General features: G+C 39.8%; 1 protein-coding gene across 4 annotated transcripts in view; it reads right to left on the bottom strand.

Annotated features, from left to right (window-relative positions):
* Positions 1-19194, bottom strand: part of STARD13 (StAR related lipid transfer domain containing 13) — a 389825-nt gene that overhangs the window by 230494 nt on the left and 140137 nt on the right. The window contains exon 1 of one of the 4 annotated variants that reach the window (XM_057533175.1): positions 1491-1847. The exons of 1 other annotated variant lie outside the window; for it this stretch is intronic. In XM_057533175.1, coding sequence (XP_057389158.1) covers positions 1491-1614 — 124 coding nt within the window. In that variant the 5' untranslated portion in view covers positions 1615-1847. Of the gene's footprint in view, positions 1-298; positions 387-1490; positions 1848-19194 lie in introns of those variants that run through there. 2 more of the 4 variants (XM_028161730.2, XM_057533178.1) reach the window with 2 other exon arrangements.

Here is a 19194-nt window from a genome sequence, read left to right as displayed (position 1 = left end):
GGGTGCTTACTAAATGGGGCCGCTGTATTGGAGAGAAAATACGGGATAAACATTTTATGCGGACAGTATTGAGTGTTGGAATCATCTATAATCCCTACTTCTAATTTGACCAGTTAGGTTGATGAAGACCTAGCTCAAGGAGATTCAGACTCTGGGCATCTCCTCCAGAATGCTGTCAGACGAATGGAGAGATGTGGCTGCATGGGTGTAAGGACAGAACACCTTGCAAAGGACTTCTACATTTCTTCAATAAGAAAAAGGGGGAGGAGCCCAGAAAAGGTTCAATCTTCCATCTCACCCTTGGCATCCCTGCCCTCTGTCCAGGCTTCATACCTTCTTCTTCTCTAGACCTCTCTTCCACCCCTGTGGTCACTGGCCAACTCAGGAGATACTGCTGGAGAGACAGGAGGCAAGAAGATCCAGAGACTAGACTCACGGTCAGCTCGGGGGCCCTTCCATCCACACGTCCCCCATTTCCAGAAACATCTTCCAGCAGCTAACACTTGGGGAGAGCATTCCTAAATCCTACACTGCCTGGGAACTGTGCTGTGGCGGAAGGCCACCTTCCCTTATTGTGGCAGGTATGATGTGGTGACTAACCAGACCTAATGCTCCCAGCATGGGCTCTGAGAAGGCTCAGACCACTTCCTGCATCCGTGGCCCTACTAGGAGGTAGGTCCAAGGAGCTTGCACAGAAGAAAGACCACAGCCAGGAGGCTGGGGGAGGTGCTAAGGAGGGGACTGGCCTTCTAACCTAAGCAAGGATTCTTAAGAACCTCTTGGCTCAGAATAATCACCTCTTTTCTTCCTCTGAATCATGAGCAATGGATTCCAAAAGGGAGGCCGCTCTTTTGCAGCCCCCAAATGAGGAGAGCGGATCCACAGCTGGACAGGGGTTGTGGGCAGCTATCTACGAGCACCAACCCACTGTCCATCTGTCTTGGCCCAAATCCTCCCCCTCTATCCCATAAACACCTGTCTCCCAGAGCTTTGGATATGCTCCCTAGCCTTGTCTTGACTCCCGCTCCCACACAGACAGTGGACGTGTCCCTCGTGGAAAAGGCCAAGTTGGGAGAGGGACCGATCTCCTGGAGCCCACTTGGGCTGGGCACTCATTCACTCACTGGGCTGGGGGGGGGGGGGGTGGATGGTGGCGGAGCCGGGGCCAGCCCAGGCAAAGCGGCCACTCGAAGGAAGACTCCCCAGGTAACCCCCGCGCCTGCTCCCGGTCCCGCGCGCAGCGCCCCGCCGGGATGTCCGCGCGCGCGGGGCGGAGCCCACACGCACCAGGTCCCCGCGCGCGGAAAGCGGGGAGCGCTGGCGCTCCGGCCCGGCCCAGCAAGGGGGTGAGAGCAGCCTCCTCCGCCCATCCCCGGGCTCTGAAAACCTGTGCCGGGAGCCCACGGCAGCGGCGGGGCAGTGGGCCGGGCGGGGCGACGCGGCCCGCGCCTCCTCCCGCTCCCGCGGTCCCGAGTCTCGGGGGCACCGACCTGCCAGCCGTCTCTCCCGGACGTTTTTCCACAGCCGATCCCAGGCTCTGGCCGTAGAGTCCCGCAACTGCTCACTGATTGACCGCCTGAGCTGCGTTTGGAAAGGTTTCCGCTTGCCGGTCATTTTAGATCCGTCCTCATAACGACCAGCGGGCTTGCCACAGCCAGTCCCGCGTGGCCCGCAACTCAGACTCCCGGCGACTCGAGACGCCAGACGCGGGACTCCCGCTGGGGTCCCGGGACCAGCCAGGGGCGCGACAGGGGTCCTCCGCCGTCCAGCGCGGGGGGCCGGGACGCGTTGCCACTGCGCGCGCCGCGCAAGGGTAACTTCAGCGCTCCGTCGACTCCTCTACCCCTTTCCCACTTTCCCTCCCCTCCCTCCCCTCGGCTCAGCGCTCCTCCGCTCCCCTCCTCTCCCGTCCTTCCCTCCCCTCTCCCTCCCGGACGGTCTAGCGCCCCACTCCTTCCCCCAGGGAGCTTTCTCTCCCTCCCTCCCTCGCCTAAATCTGACAGCTTGGTTCCGACGGGCCCCCGATTACGGAGTTTCCACCCCTCTTTTCATTTTCACTCAGAGGCCAGGTATGTACCATATTCCTCCCATTTCTTGACACTTTACATTTTTTCACTCAAAAAGCGCCACCATCACAATCATTACAAAAATTTTAAACTATGCCATAGCTAGTGCCGAAATAACTCATCGTAGTTTTCCTGAATTCAAATCACTTGAATTCGACTCCTCAGTTTGGCTGACATTCTTTTGGAGTTAGATACTGGTGCACTTGTATTATATCAATCTTTCCTGGTTTCATCAATGAGATGATTATCTGGCTGCAATCTACAATCAAATTAAAATGATTTATTCATTGCATAGCCATTGACTATGAGGAAAATAACTTGTAAATATTAAGGTCAAACCTTGAGGAACCTACATAAAATAGATTCACATATTCTGGTAAAGCATTAAAATCTGTACGCAGTTAGAAAAGTAGGTATTATGGGGAAGTGAAATGTGAAAAGAATTTTAAGGTATTTTTAGCCGATAACATGAAGTGGGCTTATAATTAGAAATTAACCCTAATTCCTTCAGGGAAGAGGGGGGAAATATACTGTTTTTTTTTTAACATGTTTATTGGAGTATAATTGCTTTACAATGGTGTGTATATACTGGTTCTTTAAGAAATACCTGAGGAGGTGGTGTCCAAGTCATCTCCCTGGGCTCCAAAGCCTCACTCAAAAGATAAAGACAATACTAGCTCAGGCCTCAGGGTGTCCTGCTGTTCTCAAGGTTTTGCTTCTAAAGAGCCTGGAGGACCTTTAGAGAAAGTAATGACGGTAATGACGACAACATTTGATGTAACGCAAGGATATAAGATGTGATTAATGTCATACATCTCAAGTTTGGCTAAAGAAACTGAACTGTTTCAAAAGAGAATTTCTGAATTATTTAAACAGTAAAATTGCTTGAATATCACTTCTTTTTAATTGCCTTTGTATCAGGCTGCTAAATAAGAACCAGAGTTTAGTTAGCTGTTTTCTTTGTCTTTTCTTTTTAAAAAAAAAAAATTTCAGGTGCTCCGTGTGAAGTTTGAATATTAAAGAAAATTATCCAATCCTCTCTCTATTATATAAATTGCTATTGACTTAAGGAGTGGAAATTAACAGCTACCTGAAGTGTTCCCTCTACAATTCTATACTTTTAGTAAATATTCCCTCCACTAGTTTATATTGTTGGTAGAAAATGGGGGGGGAGAAATGATGGCAAAAACCATCTTTATTGTCTTATTCTCTTATTTTAAATATTCAAAAATGTTCACTAGTGAAACACTTCAGAAGAACCTAGAAACTAATGGTTGAGGGTTTTTTTTGTGCCATCCTGGTAAACCTTTGAAATTGTCAGTTATGAAGCAATAAGTCATGGATCAGAAATGGACTTGAAACTATGGCAGCCAGTTACAGACTAATCCAGATTGCTTTCTGGACCCATGCCAAATACCCTTTTGATTACATCCTGTTTTGTATGCATGTAGTGGTAAGGAAATGCTCTGCCAGAAGCAAGATTTGTGTTATCTTAAAGTGACTGCCGTGCAGTATAACGACAAAACGTTTCACAATTACATTCCCAGGGAAGCTGTGTATTTAACTTTAAAAAGAGGATCTCTAACGGAATCAAATGGAGGCAGTAGTTGTAACATTATATGCACGGGAATAGAACAGTACAAGGAACATTCCAGCTATTTCACTGATCATTTAGCTCTAAAGATCCTGGGTCCCTACTGCTTTCTATTTTAATACATATTTTATATTCAGATGTCATTGATTAGGGGTTTTCTTTAAATGACTAACGTGAAGATAAATTCTGGCTTTGCAAATTTGTTTAGCTCTGGCTGTTGAAGGGTCCATGAATTCAGGACTGTCCATGAGAAGCCAGATGAAAGACTGGAGTGATCTCCCCAGAACAGGTGCCACACGGCACAGCCCAACTCCCTGCCTGCCTGGCTGCTGGCCCTGCTGAAGGAAATCTTACAGCTGTGCAGATGCCGCAGCCACAAATGCAAGGGTTCTAAACTCAGCGGGGCTACTTGGAGACTTTTATACAGGCCCTTAGCATCCACTCCCATTCTCCAGGAGCCCTATTTCAAAGCTGAACCTTAAGGATGACACTCCCCTTGGGGTCTTCACCTTGAGCAGATGACAATACCACCGACTTCACAGAAAAGAAGTCAGGCAACTCCTTACCCTTATAGCCTTCTTACTTACTCCCTTCCCTCCCAACACAGGAAAGAGGTACCTCTTTTCCTACCCAAGATCTAGCCCTTGACCTGTGTGCTCTGCTTACCATCCTTTCTTGTCCTTACAAGGGCTTGGCTATATCAGTTATTTCCTCTATCTCCTACAGCCTCAACTCCTCCTCCATGGGCTCAACCTTCTAGTCTTACACCTCTTTAAACCAAACCCAAACCAAAACAACAACCACCATAACAAAGCACACTGCCTCTACCCTGTATCTCTTAGAAAAGAAGTATTCCCTTATCAACACTGCAGTCTGGGCTCCCTCACCAGCTCACTGAAACCAGTCTTGGCAAGGTCACCAGGAACTGCCCAGTTGCTACCTCTAATGGATGCTTCCCGTTGTTCCTGTTCCTTCTTGGGTGTGTGGACGAGAGGACACTGCTGACCGTCCCTTCCTCTGGACACTGCCTTGTCTTGTGGCTGTCAGGCTACACTGTCCCCTGGGCCTCGTCCATCTCACGCTGTGCCCCACGTAGCTGCGGCGCTTGTCTTCAGAGCTCCCCTTCCACCAGCTTGATGTTGGCATTCCCCGGGTTTCAGTTCTTGGCCCCCACCCCCAATTCTTCCTCATGCTTCCGTGTCCCTGGATGATTATATTCCTTCCCGTGGTTACAGCCCTCACCTCTCAAGGCCCAACCTGATACAGACAGAAAGTACACATATTTTTGAGATTATGGCTACAGGCAGAGTTGAGTTTGACTCTGGGCAAGTTTTGGACCCTCAGCACTACCTACCTATGGGATTGTGTTGTGTAATAAGTGGAATAATCACAAAGAAAAGATTCAATCAATGCTACCATATTGCTGTCCAATCATTATCACTGTCACATTGTTCTCCTATCCCAAATCGTTTCTGAGCCTCTGACACCCAATCTAAATAACCCATTACTCCCTCTCGTGGCATGCAGCTTAATTTTCTTTATGGCACTTATCGCTTCTGGACATTTTCTTGTTTGTTTGTTTGTGGTTTGTCTCCAAGGCAAACCTTGAGCAATGTTAGATCGAGGTCTTGTCTGTCTTATTCACCACTGTGTCCTCAGGACCTAGATCAGCCCCTGACAGTTGTGCTCAGCAAAAACTTGCAGAACAAATGAGTGGTTTTTCTCTGATGCTATATATTGTTTACTTTGCTAATGGATATTTCTAAAAATTTCCCTCTAAACCTACTCTTCCAACTCTATTTCCTATGTTAGCCAAGTGATGTGATCACGCACACATCTCGTGTCCAAGAGAGAATCTAGGAGACATTCTGAACTCCAAAAGTTCTTGTATTGCTTCAATCTTTCTCTGTCTCTCCATCCCCACAGTAACTGGTTTAGTCCATGTTTTCTTTTTTCCTCCCCTGAATTTCAGCATAATGAGCTTCACATTAGAAAGCTACTGCTCTCACTGAATTCTGTCTTTATACATTCCTTCTACTTGAACACTTTTCCTCTGATTTTTTTCTTCACTCATCCTTCAAGATTCAACTCAGATGTCACCTCCTCCTGGAAGCCTGCCACGAATCCCAGTGGCTGGACTGTTCCTCCTCTCCTGTGTTCCTACAGCACCTTGGGCCCATCTCTGGAGGAGAACTTATCATAGAGCACTATGGGCACTTGTCTGCTTTCCTCTCAGCCTCCTCACTAGTCCTCAGTTTCTTCAGCAGGACTGGTACTTTTATTTCTGAATCCCTTGTGCCTTTTTCAGTGAACAACACATAAAGACTCATTTACTGACTAAATGAATATTCCATTATAGTTTTGGATGGCTGGTTATTACTAGAGTCTGCTCCTTAGTGTAAGTGTAAACCATAATTATGCTTGTGGCATCATTAATTATCACTCTATTTACATAAAATTTATTAATTTTAAGTAATACATATTGATGGTTACAGATTTTTAAACGTAGAAAAGTATATGTAGAAATATTTAAAATACCTGTAATATTACCAGAAAGAAAGAGCTGATAACGATTGAAAATTTTCCTTTTCAGTTTTTTTCTTTACACATTAAAAAAAATAATAATAACTTTTATACCAAATTTTGAAATTTTTCTCATTTAGCATTAGATTGTGAGCATTTTCCCAATTTATTGTTGTCTTTTGAAATACAGTTTTTAATGAATATATAGAATTCTGTTGGATAGACATACCATAATTTATTTTCAAACTTTCATAATTTTGGACATTTCATTCCAAATTTCCGCAATTACAAACAATACTGTCAACAACTTTGGCAAAAGCAAAAAAACCCAAAGAAACCAAAAGAGGTTTTTTCTTTCTCTTTCTCCTAATGCTGTATGATTAAGATCCGTCACCACTGTCATCCCCAATCACAAGTAATAAGCAGGTCCTGCCACCCATCCACCTATACATATGAAGCCAGTGTCTCTGAATTCTCTTAAATTCCTATGTTTTCTACTCCTCCTTCCATGTTCAACTCATCTGTGCCATCACCCCTTATGCCTAAGAATGGAGAACCACATTCTACTGTCCACTTGTTGAATATTTTGTTGTCAGAAGCCTTTGCTTTAGAAAAAAATCCAATTTCTAACTGTCCCAAGCCAGCAATCCTTTGCCAGGAGCCTATGGTCACAGTCCACTATTTCATGTTTTTCAGCTTTTCTGTAGGAAATTGCCTTCCTTGCTGTGACCCATTGCCCCTCACTGCACGACAGAAGGGTGAAGAGCTCCCTGGGACTCTTCCTGCATGTTCCCTCCCCAAGAGAGATGTGATGTAGCAACCACTCCTCCCATGCTCCCTTCAGGCTACACTCCAGGGTCTTGTTGTTGGAGATTCTGAAATGAAATCTCAAATTATTTATTTCCTCATAAAAAATGTTGCTGGAAGTTCTGAAGAAGATGGCTTTTCATGCTGGGTCCTGAGCTCACAGTCACCAATTTGTGCTTGTTCCATTGGATGTGTCTTAGTGGCCCATTGCCACGCTCTGAATCTGCCAAGCTGCTAATGCTAACAGTTTTCATGGCTTTGGGGGTTTTGTTCTGTTAATTAAAATATCACTGGGCTCCATGCTTTTGTGGAAGCAAAATTTAGTGTTAGCTGTAAGCTCTGTATTGCCAATCAATATCTTTGGCTATGTTTAGTGTTTTCCTGATGTAGATTTGTAAATGCCTGGAATCTTCAGGGTTAATATCGTATCATAATATCTCACTGACTTTACAAATACTGTAATTCTTTTCTTTTTTTTAACTTTTTATTTTATATTGAGTACAGTTGATTAACAATGTTGTGATAGTTTCAGATGTACAGCAAAGTGATTCAGTTATACATATACATGTATCTATTCTTTTTCAAATTCTTTTCCCATTTAGGTTGTTACATAATATTGAGCAGAGTTCCCTGTGCTATACAGTAGGTCCTTGTTGGTTATCCTTTTTTTTTTTTTTTTTAATTCTTTAACATCTTTATTGGAGTAGAATTGCTTTATAGTGTTGTGTTAGTTTCTGATGTAAATTGATACAGCCACTATGGAGAACAGTATGGAGGTTCCTTAAAAAACTAAAAATAGAATTACCATATGACCCAGCAATCCCACTACTGGGCATATACCCTGAGAAAACCATAATTCAAAAAGAGTCATGTATCACAATGTTCACTGCAACACTATTTACAATAGCCAGGACATGGTTATCCATTTTAAATATAGCAGTGTGTACATGTCAATCCCAAACTCCCTAACTATCCCTTCCTCCCACCCTTCCCCGCTGGTAACCATAATTCCATTCTCTAAGTCTGTGAGTCTGTTTCTGTTTTGTAAGTAAGTTCATTTGTATCATTTCTTTTTAGATTCAGCTTATATCATACGATATTTCTCTTTCTCTGTCTGACTTACTTCACTCAGTATAACAATCTCTAGGTCCGTGCATGTTGCTATATTTTTTATGTACACTTTGGGAGGCCATAATAGCACATGCCCATGGAGTATTTTGTGTTTGTTTTTTTTTGTTTGTTACCCAACTTGCCGCTTCACTGGAGTGGAAATTCCAGGAGAGCAGGGAATTGTCTTTTTTCCCAGCACCTAGAACAGTGTCTGGTACAAAGTAGGCCCTCAATGAATGCAAGTGACGAATAAATAAATAATACATCATTTGCAAGAAAGCTCATGCCTTGACTGGAGATTCTAAATGATACCTGATGCTGTCCTATCTCTTCTGGGGAACTTAGTTTCTTCAACTCACAACTGCAGAGACTTTTGTCTCCAACTTCACCCACCAACCCCCATGGACACACCCTGGACTGAGTCACACCATCCACACTGCTGTGCTTTCAAATTCTCGAACTTTTATCTCAACTTCTAGAACCATCTTGTGTCCTTCCAGCATTCCTCATCTGGTCTCATAATCCTTGCTTTTGCTTTTCCTTTACTTAATCAGTCCCTCTCCTTGGCTTCACTCCCTTCTAAGTCTTGGGTTTAGCGCCATGAGCCAGCCTTCAACCACTTTCTCATTACACACACACAGAGCTATTTCAGTTCCTAGTTATTTCATGCCTGTCTGGCAAAACCGCTATATCCACTCTTACATCCAGGCCACCACAGGCTGTCAACGAAATCTCAGAACTGCCCAGCAGGTGACAGGATGCTGATGGAGTGAGAGTCATTAGCAAAATTTTCACCGTGTCTCTAGCTGGGTCTTGTTCCTGTTCTCCCACAGTGGCTGTCTCCAAACATCACCACTCTCCTCAAGGCCCAGGCACACTTAAAAATTTTTTTGTTTTATTGTGGTAAAATATACATAATATAATATTTATCACTTAACTCTTCGTAAGTATACATTTCAGTGGTATTAAATACATTCACAATGTTGTATAATCATCACTATCTATATAATACTTTTTTCTTCATCCCCAGTAAAAACACTGTGCTCATAAACAATAACTCTTCTTTGCCTCCTGCCCCCAGCCCCTGGTAACCTCTATTCTACTTTCTGTTTCTATGAATTTGCCTCTTCTAGGTACCCCACATAAGCCATGCACACTTTCTTCCTTCTCACTTTCATGTAAACACTTGCCTGATGTGTCACAGAGAAAATGGCAGCTCCCTGAATGCACACACTCTCTGGCCTCAGGGCCTTTGCACTACTTTCTCCTGCCAGGACACACTGGTTCTTCCTCTTTGTAGACATACCTAAGCTCCATAGAGTAATAGTTTCATGCCCCCATTGGATTGTGATCCCCTTGAGGGTAGGAAGTAAGTTTTTAATATCTGTATCCCTAGTGGAATATAGTGCCCAATACATGGTAAGGGCTCAGTATATATTTATTGAATGAATACGAATTGTAAATTGGGGTTATAAAGTGGGCTAGGGCAGCTGGGTGTGCCCATGTGTTATCCACTCATATGCTGAAATGTTAAGCATTAATCCATTAAAAGGTAGAAACTGATAAATATGCACACATAGGTACCAAGTCACAATTGATAAAAGAGCCAAGAATGACAGGAAATTTAATAATAGTAATAAATTATGGGTGGATGTTATGAAATATTTCAGAACATTTAATCAAGCTGATTAATTACTTAGGGTTTTTTTTCCCCCAAATCTGCATTTAACATTTGAGAAAACTAATCTTGTCATAATTTAACACCCTCCTTCCACCAATACTAGGGTTGGAGTCTAAAGTTTTCTGTGTTAAAATGTAAATGCAGTCATCAGTATCATAAATATACAAGAGAAATGAATTGGGTTATCTTTAATATGTAGGAGTGTTCTGTGAATTTAGCATGCAGGGTAAACATGTGATTCTCTGAATAGGAATACAGTATTGAAAAACAAAAATCAATGTCCTATCTAGGGGAAAAATACAAATTTTTGGTCGATAAAGTGTGCGTGGTTTTAAAGGAGAACAGAATAATGGTTAAGAAAAAGAAAGAGGAGAAACAAAAACTATAGGGTGTGGGTAAGAGCAGAAGGACAGAAGTTAAATGAATCCAGAGGAACAAAAAGGGGCTCCAATACAGCATACCAAAGCAGTGGGGCAGAAAGAGTAGCTGGTGGAATTTAATCTGGAGAGAAGCAACTGCAAGAGGTAAAAACTCTTAGAGTAAGAACCAGTTGGTCACCTTCCACGTAAGCGTAAGCGTGAGGTGATCACAAAACAAACTGATTTAGGCTCAACTGAGCTCAAGCAGGAAAGGGCCCCGGTCCTCTGGAGAGTGAAAAGGGGGACTGAAAGGAATAGAAGAGGGTCTGGGGTGCTGGAGCAAACAAAAGTCCAATGCCTCAAAGGATTCTAATAGAGAAATCTAGAGAGTAACAGGAATTGGGAAGCGGAGGTGCTGGAAAGGATTGTTCAGAGCCTTCAAGTTGGGCAAGGGACACCGAGCAATATAAAACTACACTAAAAATGCACATCAACCATATACAGCCTGTGTCTGGTGTCCGGCATTTCATTCCACTGTGACAGGGTGAAACTGTGCATTAGAACAGCTCTGTATGCTGGACGACAGCAGTTGGGGCTGGAGATGGGAGCCCTGCCAGAGAAGTTAAGGCAGGGTGGCAAGGCTGGAGACGTCCCCCAACTTGACCCTTACATGGTGCAGCCAAAAGTAAACACAAGATTTTCTAGCAGATGAAATGTCATGTATTTCATCAAAGGGGTTTTGTAGACAAATCATGGGAGAACTAAACACAAAATGCAATCCCTTGGCTTTCAATAACTTGAAGAATAAATTATGTTCTCTGCAACCCTCACTTATGAACTGTAATTCACTGCAGGTCAGGTGTCTGACCAGGAAAACATTTTGCTCTATCTTCTCTCTACTCATTATACTTTTCTTGGTGTAACTATTAAACATAATAATTTTCACTTGAGACATTAATTATTCCTGCTCACAAATCCTTTCTGTTATTTTTCTAATTTCTCTTTAATGGCTTTATTTTATTTTAGCCACCTTCATGTTCTTAAATAACATTTTCATTAAGATACTAATGGCATACCACAAAATTCACCCATCGATTGTTTTAAGCAAGTGTTTTCTTAATACTATTAGTTGGAGATGTATCATAGGGTTCTATGGCCTTTTCCCCCACGTACAGCATCGTAGACACAGAATAGTGTAAACTCATTCAGTAAGCAAATGCACATATACTTTATGTGTTTACATCTCTTGGCTACGATTGTTAAAAATGCTTGCAAATAATATTTCCTAACATTATATCATAGTCATCTTAAGAAAGACAGGATAAAGGATAGAACCCTGCCACAGATACTGGAGAGATTTAATAAATACTTCTGAGGCTGATAAATATGTTTGTTCTCAGATTGACAGGATTTCCCTGTAATTAATCTGGCACAATGAATTCTTAGAGCAGGGTTATCTCTAAAACTTGTACTTCATTCTCCCAAAACAAGATTTCTTAGAAATAACTATTTTAATGTTTGCGTTCCTAACCTTAGTCCTCTTGTTATTTCTGTAGGGCCATAAAAACCTAACCAGGCATCTGCTTTTGATTTTAGATTTCTGTTTTTTCCTTTAAATTTTCTAAGCACCTGCCTAACCAGCTAACCAAGCTTCCCTTCCTTCACCAGCATTCATTCCTCCCACATGACGCTGTTAGGTTTTTCCTTAGTTCGCTTAGCTTTTTAAACACCTGCAGTTCAACAAGGATAGTATTGTCTGGCTATTTCACTTAGCAATGAGTTGATTTACCTGTCAAGATAAACTTCACTGTACATATTATTGGCTCTCTGGATTAATGCCTTATAAAACAGCACATTTGCACTGTTCTATGCCCTTCACAAGCATTAAACACTGATTTCATTTGATAGGCCGTATACTATATCAACATTATTTAATGAAAGGAGCTTATTGCTGGGGGTTCAAAGATGAACTAGTATGAAAGTGAAACTTTTGGATTCATGCTAAATGTTTATTTGTTATAAGGGATCTTTAGCAGTTATGACAGGAATTATCCATGTCCCATAAAAGAATACTGTATAGGTATCTAGTAGTCCAAGTTTGCTTTAAAAATACATTAAAATAAATATATAGCTAAATGATTAATGACAGCATTAACAGCATGAACACTCATCACCCTTCTGTCACTATGCAGATAAATATATCAAGAAAAAGGGAAATGTAGAATTTTCATCAGGTCAGAGATGCACTATATCATAGTTCAAATGACTTAATTTTTTTTATCATTTTTCTTTTACAAAATGAATGTTAGACATAAAAAATAATGTTTCCAGCTGTTTCTGGATCTTCTTTTAATTTATTTCTAATAAAGCATATATATGGGTAACAACTTCAAGCTGAGTTTTGAAATCTGAAGACAGTTTTCTGCCTTAAACAGTTAATCAAAGCCACATAAAAGCTGGCTTCAATTGAATTCAGTCTAAGATAGCTATGACCTGATTAACTGCAATAGACCAAAAAAAAAAAAAGAAGTTACAATTATCACTTCCCAATCATGAATAACTCTTAAAAAAAAAAAAAAAGGAAGGACAAAAAATGTTTTTAACTAGTAAAAGCAACAATAAATCTTGCTTCAAATATTAAAAACCATTCTTTATGGTTTAATATCCATTTGCTTACATCTTGAGTGTTGTATTCTTAAATTTACTAATTTACTTTAACCTGTTCTATTCTGCTTTCATCTGGGTGGGAAAAGTATCCCAAGGTAAAATGGCAGCTAGCCATGTATCTAATATGCTTTTACCTTATTGTGCAATGGAAACCAATTAGAGATGATTTGGTAAAAAACTCAATTGTAACTCACAGTATTTTTTTCCTGTCAATATTAAACATTTTAGTGGAATGTGATAAATATTTCAAATTGAACTACATTAAAGAAGGTTTTTATGCTATGTGAATTTCAGAATTTAGTAATCTCTCACACTGTGGGTAGTTCCTAACTAATGCATATCAATATAGATCTGTCATTTTCAGATATATGACCGTTTGGGAAAAGTGCCCAAAGGGCCTGGCACCTGTAAGAACTCTCCTCCCCTTTCTGATAACAGGGCTTGTGATTTCCTTCCCCTTCCTCCTTCCATCACTGCTGTTTGGTACTACTTATGTCCCCAGTCTCTCCCTCGACTTCAAACACTTCTTATCTCAGGGGAGTAAACCCTGTGAGTAATCCTTTACCCCACTTCCTCAAGGCACCCCTCCACCAATTCTTGCCTTCAATGTGTCTGAGCCGAGTAACATCTAACCAGTCCCCACCCCCATCCTGGCCTAGGTCCTATAATACAGAAAAGCTCTTTCAATTAAGTGATATTTGTAAAAAGTGTAGACAAATCTAAGGCCCTCTTTGTATTCGGATATTATAATTAGCATTCATTCAGTCACTCAACAAGTACTCCTTGAGTACATCCTGTATACCAGACCCCAGGCGGGGCAACTGTCTTTCCTTATTATGGGCTTTGAAAATGAAGAGAAATAATGACAGTTTAGGAGGGAACAACTTTATTCCTGTTTCCTGCTTACTATTATTAGCAGGAAAACAATAACAAAAATCTTTGAAAACCTCAAGTTTAGTAAACATTTATGAGCCCTCTAGTATGTCCTGGGCTACGTGCTTGGCTCTAGAAAGAGCAACGTTAAGTGCAAAAGACCCTGTGCCATGTAGGGTCTTAAACAAGAGTGTGGACTAAGCGAGCTTTGAGAATGAGAATGAGCTTGTATCTGGGACAGGAATAAGGTGGTGGCTGTGGACATGAAGCCAGTCGACCAGAACCAGAGCCAGAAGAGGCATCGTGAGGAGCCAGCCCAACATTCAGAATGTCTTCCAGGGGCTTCGATAGGCAGGAGTTTCTAGCCTCCAACTAGAGGGCCTTCTGGGAGGCCCTCCCAATATTCCTTGTCAGAGATCCCTGCACAATCTACCCCTTCCCATCACTACAAATATTCCCTATTGAAATCTCCGAACAAGACCTTTGGACCACCAGGTGCAGGCTTGGGAAGTGAGTAAAGCTGCCAGATTTAGCAAATAAAAGTGCAGGGTGTCCAGTTAAGTTTGAATTTCAGATAAACAGCAAAGAATTTTTACTAGAAGTGTGTCCCATGCAATACCTGTATTTGTGTTGTTCTGTATTTTATCTGGCAACACTAGAAATGGAATAATATTCTTATTTCTGTTTAGCCTCGTCAGGCAACCCAGACACTATTTCAGAAGTACTTTCTCCCACTTGTGATTCTTAGCTTCTCAAAGCATTGAGACATTTAGCAGGTGTCTCTGTGGTTGTCTTTCTGTGCTGACACAGATGAAATCCTACCTACCTCCTGAGTAGACATTTCAAATACCCTGAAAAGTCACTCTCTATTCCATTTCAGTGCACTTGATGCTAGCTACCAAATAAAAAATATATATATATAATGCCCACTCCAAAAAGACTTAAATGTAAATTAAGAAACTTTTCTAACAGGTATTTATTTATCTGTCTTGAGCAGAGTTAATGGTCTGGAAACAAGTTTAGTGGTTCAAGGCGAAAAAAAAATCAACTTGAGACCATCTTAATGGGTGCGTATTTGTCTTCTGATCAACTACCACTTGTTTTAGGCTTGTAAACAAAGAAGTATCTGAAAGCTTACTTTCTCTTTTTTAAAGAATGTGTGTCTATGTTTATAGACATAGACATATATAACATATTATTTTGAAGGCAGTTGGAAGAAAAATCTCTCTTGTTTTGGGAACCACTTATTAATGGGATAGAGAATCACTGGGCTTGGTAAATACTTACCAATATATTTGGTAATATAAAACAATATTTTATAATAATATAATAATTAATATAATATAAAAGAATATAAACATATAAGTAATATATAAAATATAAACATAGTAAAGTAAAAATTAGGTAATATAAAAAATAGAAACATAGTAAATATTCAGTAATTCAAGAAATATCAATAGATTCATAATCTTTTAATTTCTCCAGATACTTTTGATTTTATATTCAAAAGATAAATTGCCATGACAGTTCAGATTACTAGAAATGGATATAAGCTACAGGATAAAGTGCATAATCATATTGTTCATGGCCTTTATCCAAGTTAATGGCCTTTATCCTTTCCAATCTAGCTCAGCCACTTGCTAGAACAAGTTATAGCTTCTCTGTGTCTCTGCTTTCTCATCTGTAAAATGGGGATAATAATTTCTCTACCTCATAGGACTGTTATAATGATTAAATAAGGTCATATTTATACAGCATTTAGAACAAGGCCTGGCACATATAATTGTCAATTACAATGAGCTCTTTCAAATTAATTGATTACAAATAATTATACTTACCACTTTGACCCTCCTAGAAGAGGAAATAAATTTTAGTATTTTACAGGCCACTTTTGCTGAGTTTCCTACTTTCTCATTCTTAGCTGGGTTTGGGGTATAGGGAACAATGGTTTTCATAACCATTTCATAACACAATTAGTTTCAGAAGGACAGCAAGAAATTAATATACAGCAAAAATCTGCTAATACCACTTTAGTTGAATTTCAGTTTCACCGTACCTTGCTCATTCTTAGTTGGAATTGGGCAGTAGGAAAAAATGTTTTTCACACTATAATTAGTTTCGGCAACAAGAAATTAATATACAGTGAAAACCTGCTAGTACTATTTGTTTTAATATCCTAGGATTTATTTTAGTGTTTAGTTATAATTTAATAGATTTCTTGGGGTTTTGTGTAGCATTCACATGCAGAACAAAATTATTTGAGAACACTAAGAAATTATTAAGAATATTAAGAAATAATTAATTTCCTTTAAAAATCTGTCTCAAGGTTTAGGATCAATTCACACCATCTCTAAATGAATGGGTATAAGATGTGCTAACAGAACTCATACAGTGGCTGTTCCTCAATAGGAGAAAGAATTTCATTTTCTGCCAATTCTGTCCTTTTTTAATGTCAATGCTTCTACCATCTGAGCAAAGAGAAATTTTGTAAAGCTAACAGTCTTATCTATCTTCACCTTCACTGGCGTTGAAATCATACTATAGAAAAGGTCAGCTCTGTTTTTTTTTTCTTTCCATATATACTTTGCTTAAGCATCTGTGAAACACTGCGTCCTCTCTGAAAAACTATTAAGAAAATGTACCCTCCTTCAGTCTGTGTAGGTAGACAGCAACCATTATGTATTCCAGACCAATGCCATTGAGGATGTCACACTAGATAGCATTTTGTTACCTTACCAAAAATATTTGCTATTTTAGCATTCTTCTTTCAATACGAAGGTTAGGATAAGGAAAATTTCAATATTTAATAACAGAACAACATGTAGATTCCAACACTACGCATGGTTTGCTCCAATTAAAAAGGCAAGGATTGAGGAATATCATGGTTACCAAAAGGATTAACTGAAGGAAGGCAACATGCAGTAGTGAGAAGGACACTGAACTGAGATGCTGCCAGGCCCTGACTCTCATCCTGGCACTGCCATTAGGAGCTATGTAATGTTAGGTCAGTCCCTTAAACTCACCACTTCTCATTTGCATCCTCACTTGTAAAGTGAGAGAAACAGAATAGATCCCCTCTGAGATCTCTCTTCTAAAATTATACAATTTCAGGTAAATGTATATACCCAACACATGAACTCCTCCTTTGCAATTTAAGGGTTTTATTCAATACCATACTGCTTTTATTCCAGAAGTGAAACTGGGAAAAGTAGTCACAGAGTTTATTTCTGTTTCAATTCCAAATAAGACTCAGATAAAGAGACTTAAAAACAATAGATCTTGTTTCAGGAACACCTGACACATTTGAGACGTAAGACACAACCAATCAGAACAGGGAAAGTCCACAGATTCCCGGCTCTAACCCTCTGTTCCTTTTAATGTAAACAATCGGATAAATCACTTTAAAACACAGGTTAGTGAACAAGTTAGCTGTAGCGGGGGAGGGGGGCTAAGCACTAAATGTAAACAGGGGAAATTATGTAAACTTTATATATCTGAAAGAGCACCAAAAGTTCTTCCCAAATGGGTAGTTTACCATAAAGTCAGGCGTTTAGTGAATAGAATAAATAGAGAGTTATAATGAAAGGCTAAGTATGACCCTGGTTAACTACCCACACATACTCTTTAAAGACACCTACATATGTACGTGAATGGACCATTATTAGTTCTTATTCATGTTAATCTAGTTGTCATTGAACTGTAGTTACTCAGTCCTAATGTTTTGCACAGGAATACTAAGTGCTTGACTCATGCCTTTGAAGCTGTTTCATAATTCAGAATAAAAATGACCCCAGGAAGGCAATCTCTTATGCCTTCTAAATGACTTTCTCTTGTCTGAACTTTTATTGTAAAAAATCAAGTAACCCTTTGTTGGGATGCTGTGCTAGTTACTCAAAGGAGTTGTATGTAATCTTCTCAAATTTGAACCAACGAGAACAATCAGAATTTCCATTAAGCTGTTCCATAGAGGACACTCGATAATAGCAGTACACAACCAACGTGACTCTAGATAATTTGTGGTAGAAAGTCCTTGAACTGAAAATGAATCACAGAGCAGAAAGACCAGAATGTAAGTAAAAGAATTGGAATTGTTAATAGAGTTATAATTAGTAACTTTCTTGGCTTATAAATTAGCCAAGTAATGCAGTTCAGAAATAACGAAGAACCTATCATCCCTTTATTCTTTACCGTCCTACAAATATTCACCGGCTTGTCATATCAATGATGCATCTGATTAGAGGAGGACCAACAGGAGTCAGGCTTCAGGGTACATTCTGAATTTTTATAAACATCCTTACTTCGCTGAAAATTCATTCTTTTAGAGTAATTTTCTAGTTCCCAAATATCTTTGATCATGGGACAGCCCCTAGCCAAAGACAGGGATTTAAACTTTCACCTGATTGTCCCACAAATAATTTCTCATCTCCTTTTTGTCATACAACAGCAATTAATTTTCAAAGCCTCCCTAGGGAAGTGTCAAAATTCTAAATCTAAGGACAATGATGAGGAATTTTCAGTACATGTTTTGAAGCTTCCTTTGTATACTCTAGTAGAGTTCAAGTCTGAAAATGTTCACAATTATATTTGAAGTTCCTCAATCTCATTGGATTTGTCCCAAATAATTTTAAAGTTAATTTATATTTAGTTAGATTTTATCATAAATTTAAGGGCAGTGATAAATCATTAATTAAGCATCATTTATGAATTAAATTAAGTTAAAATATGAATATTTATCAGATACCCTTTGAAGACATTGTAGTAGGGATATAAAAGTAGTTCCTACATCAAAGGACGCTCTATCAACAGAGTGAAAAGACAACCTATGGAATAGGAAAAATATTTGCAAATCATATATCTGATAAGGAGTTAATATCCAGAATATATAAAGAACTCCTATAACTCAACAACAACAACAACAACAAAAAAACTTGATAAAAAAAAATGGGCAAAGGACTTGAATAGGTAGTTCTCCAAAAAATATATACCAATGGTGAATAAGCACATGAAAAGATGCTCAACTCACTAATCATCAGGGAAATGCATATTGAAACCACCATTTCATACCATCCCATTTATAATGGCTATTATTAGAAACAAAACCCAGAAAATAACGAGTGTTGGCAAAGATATGGAGAACCTGGAATCCTTGTGCAGTGCTGCTGGTGGGAATATAAAATGGTATGGCTGCTATGGAAAACAGTATAAAAAAATTCCTCAAAAAATTGAAATTAAGAGAAGAATCAAAAGCAGGGACTCGAACTGATATTTGTACACCCATGTTCATGGCAGCATTATGCACAGTAACCAAAGGTGGGGGCAACTCAAGTGTCCATCACTGAATGAATAGATAAACAAAATGTGGTCTGTACATACAGTGCAATATTATCCAACCTTAAAATAAAGGGAATTCCTGGCACATGCTACAACACACATAAACCTTAAAGAAATTATGCTGAGTGAAATAAGCCAGACACAAAAGGACAAATATTGTGTAATTCCACTTATATGAGGTAC

The sequence above is a fragment of the Balaenoptera acutorostrata genome, chromosome 18, assembly GCF_949987535.1.
Source record: "Balaenoptera acutorostrata chromosome 18, mBalAcu1.1, whole genome shotgun sequence".
NCBI classification, from domain to species: domain Eukaryota; kingdom Metazoa; phylum Chordata; class Mammalia; order Artiodactyla; family Balaenopteridae; genus Balaenoptera; species Balaenoptera acutorostrata.
This window is presented reverse-complemented; position numbering and strand designations above follow the sequence as displayed.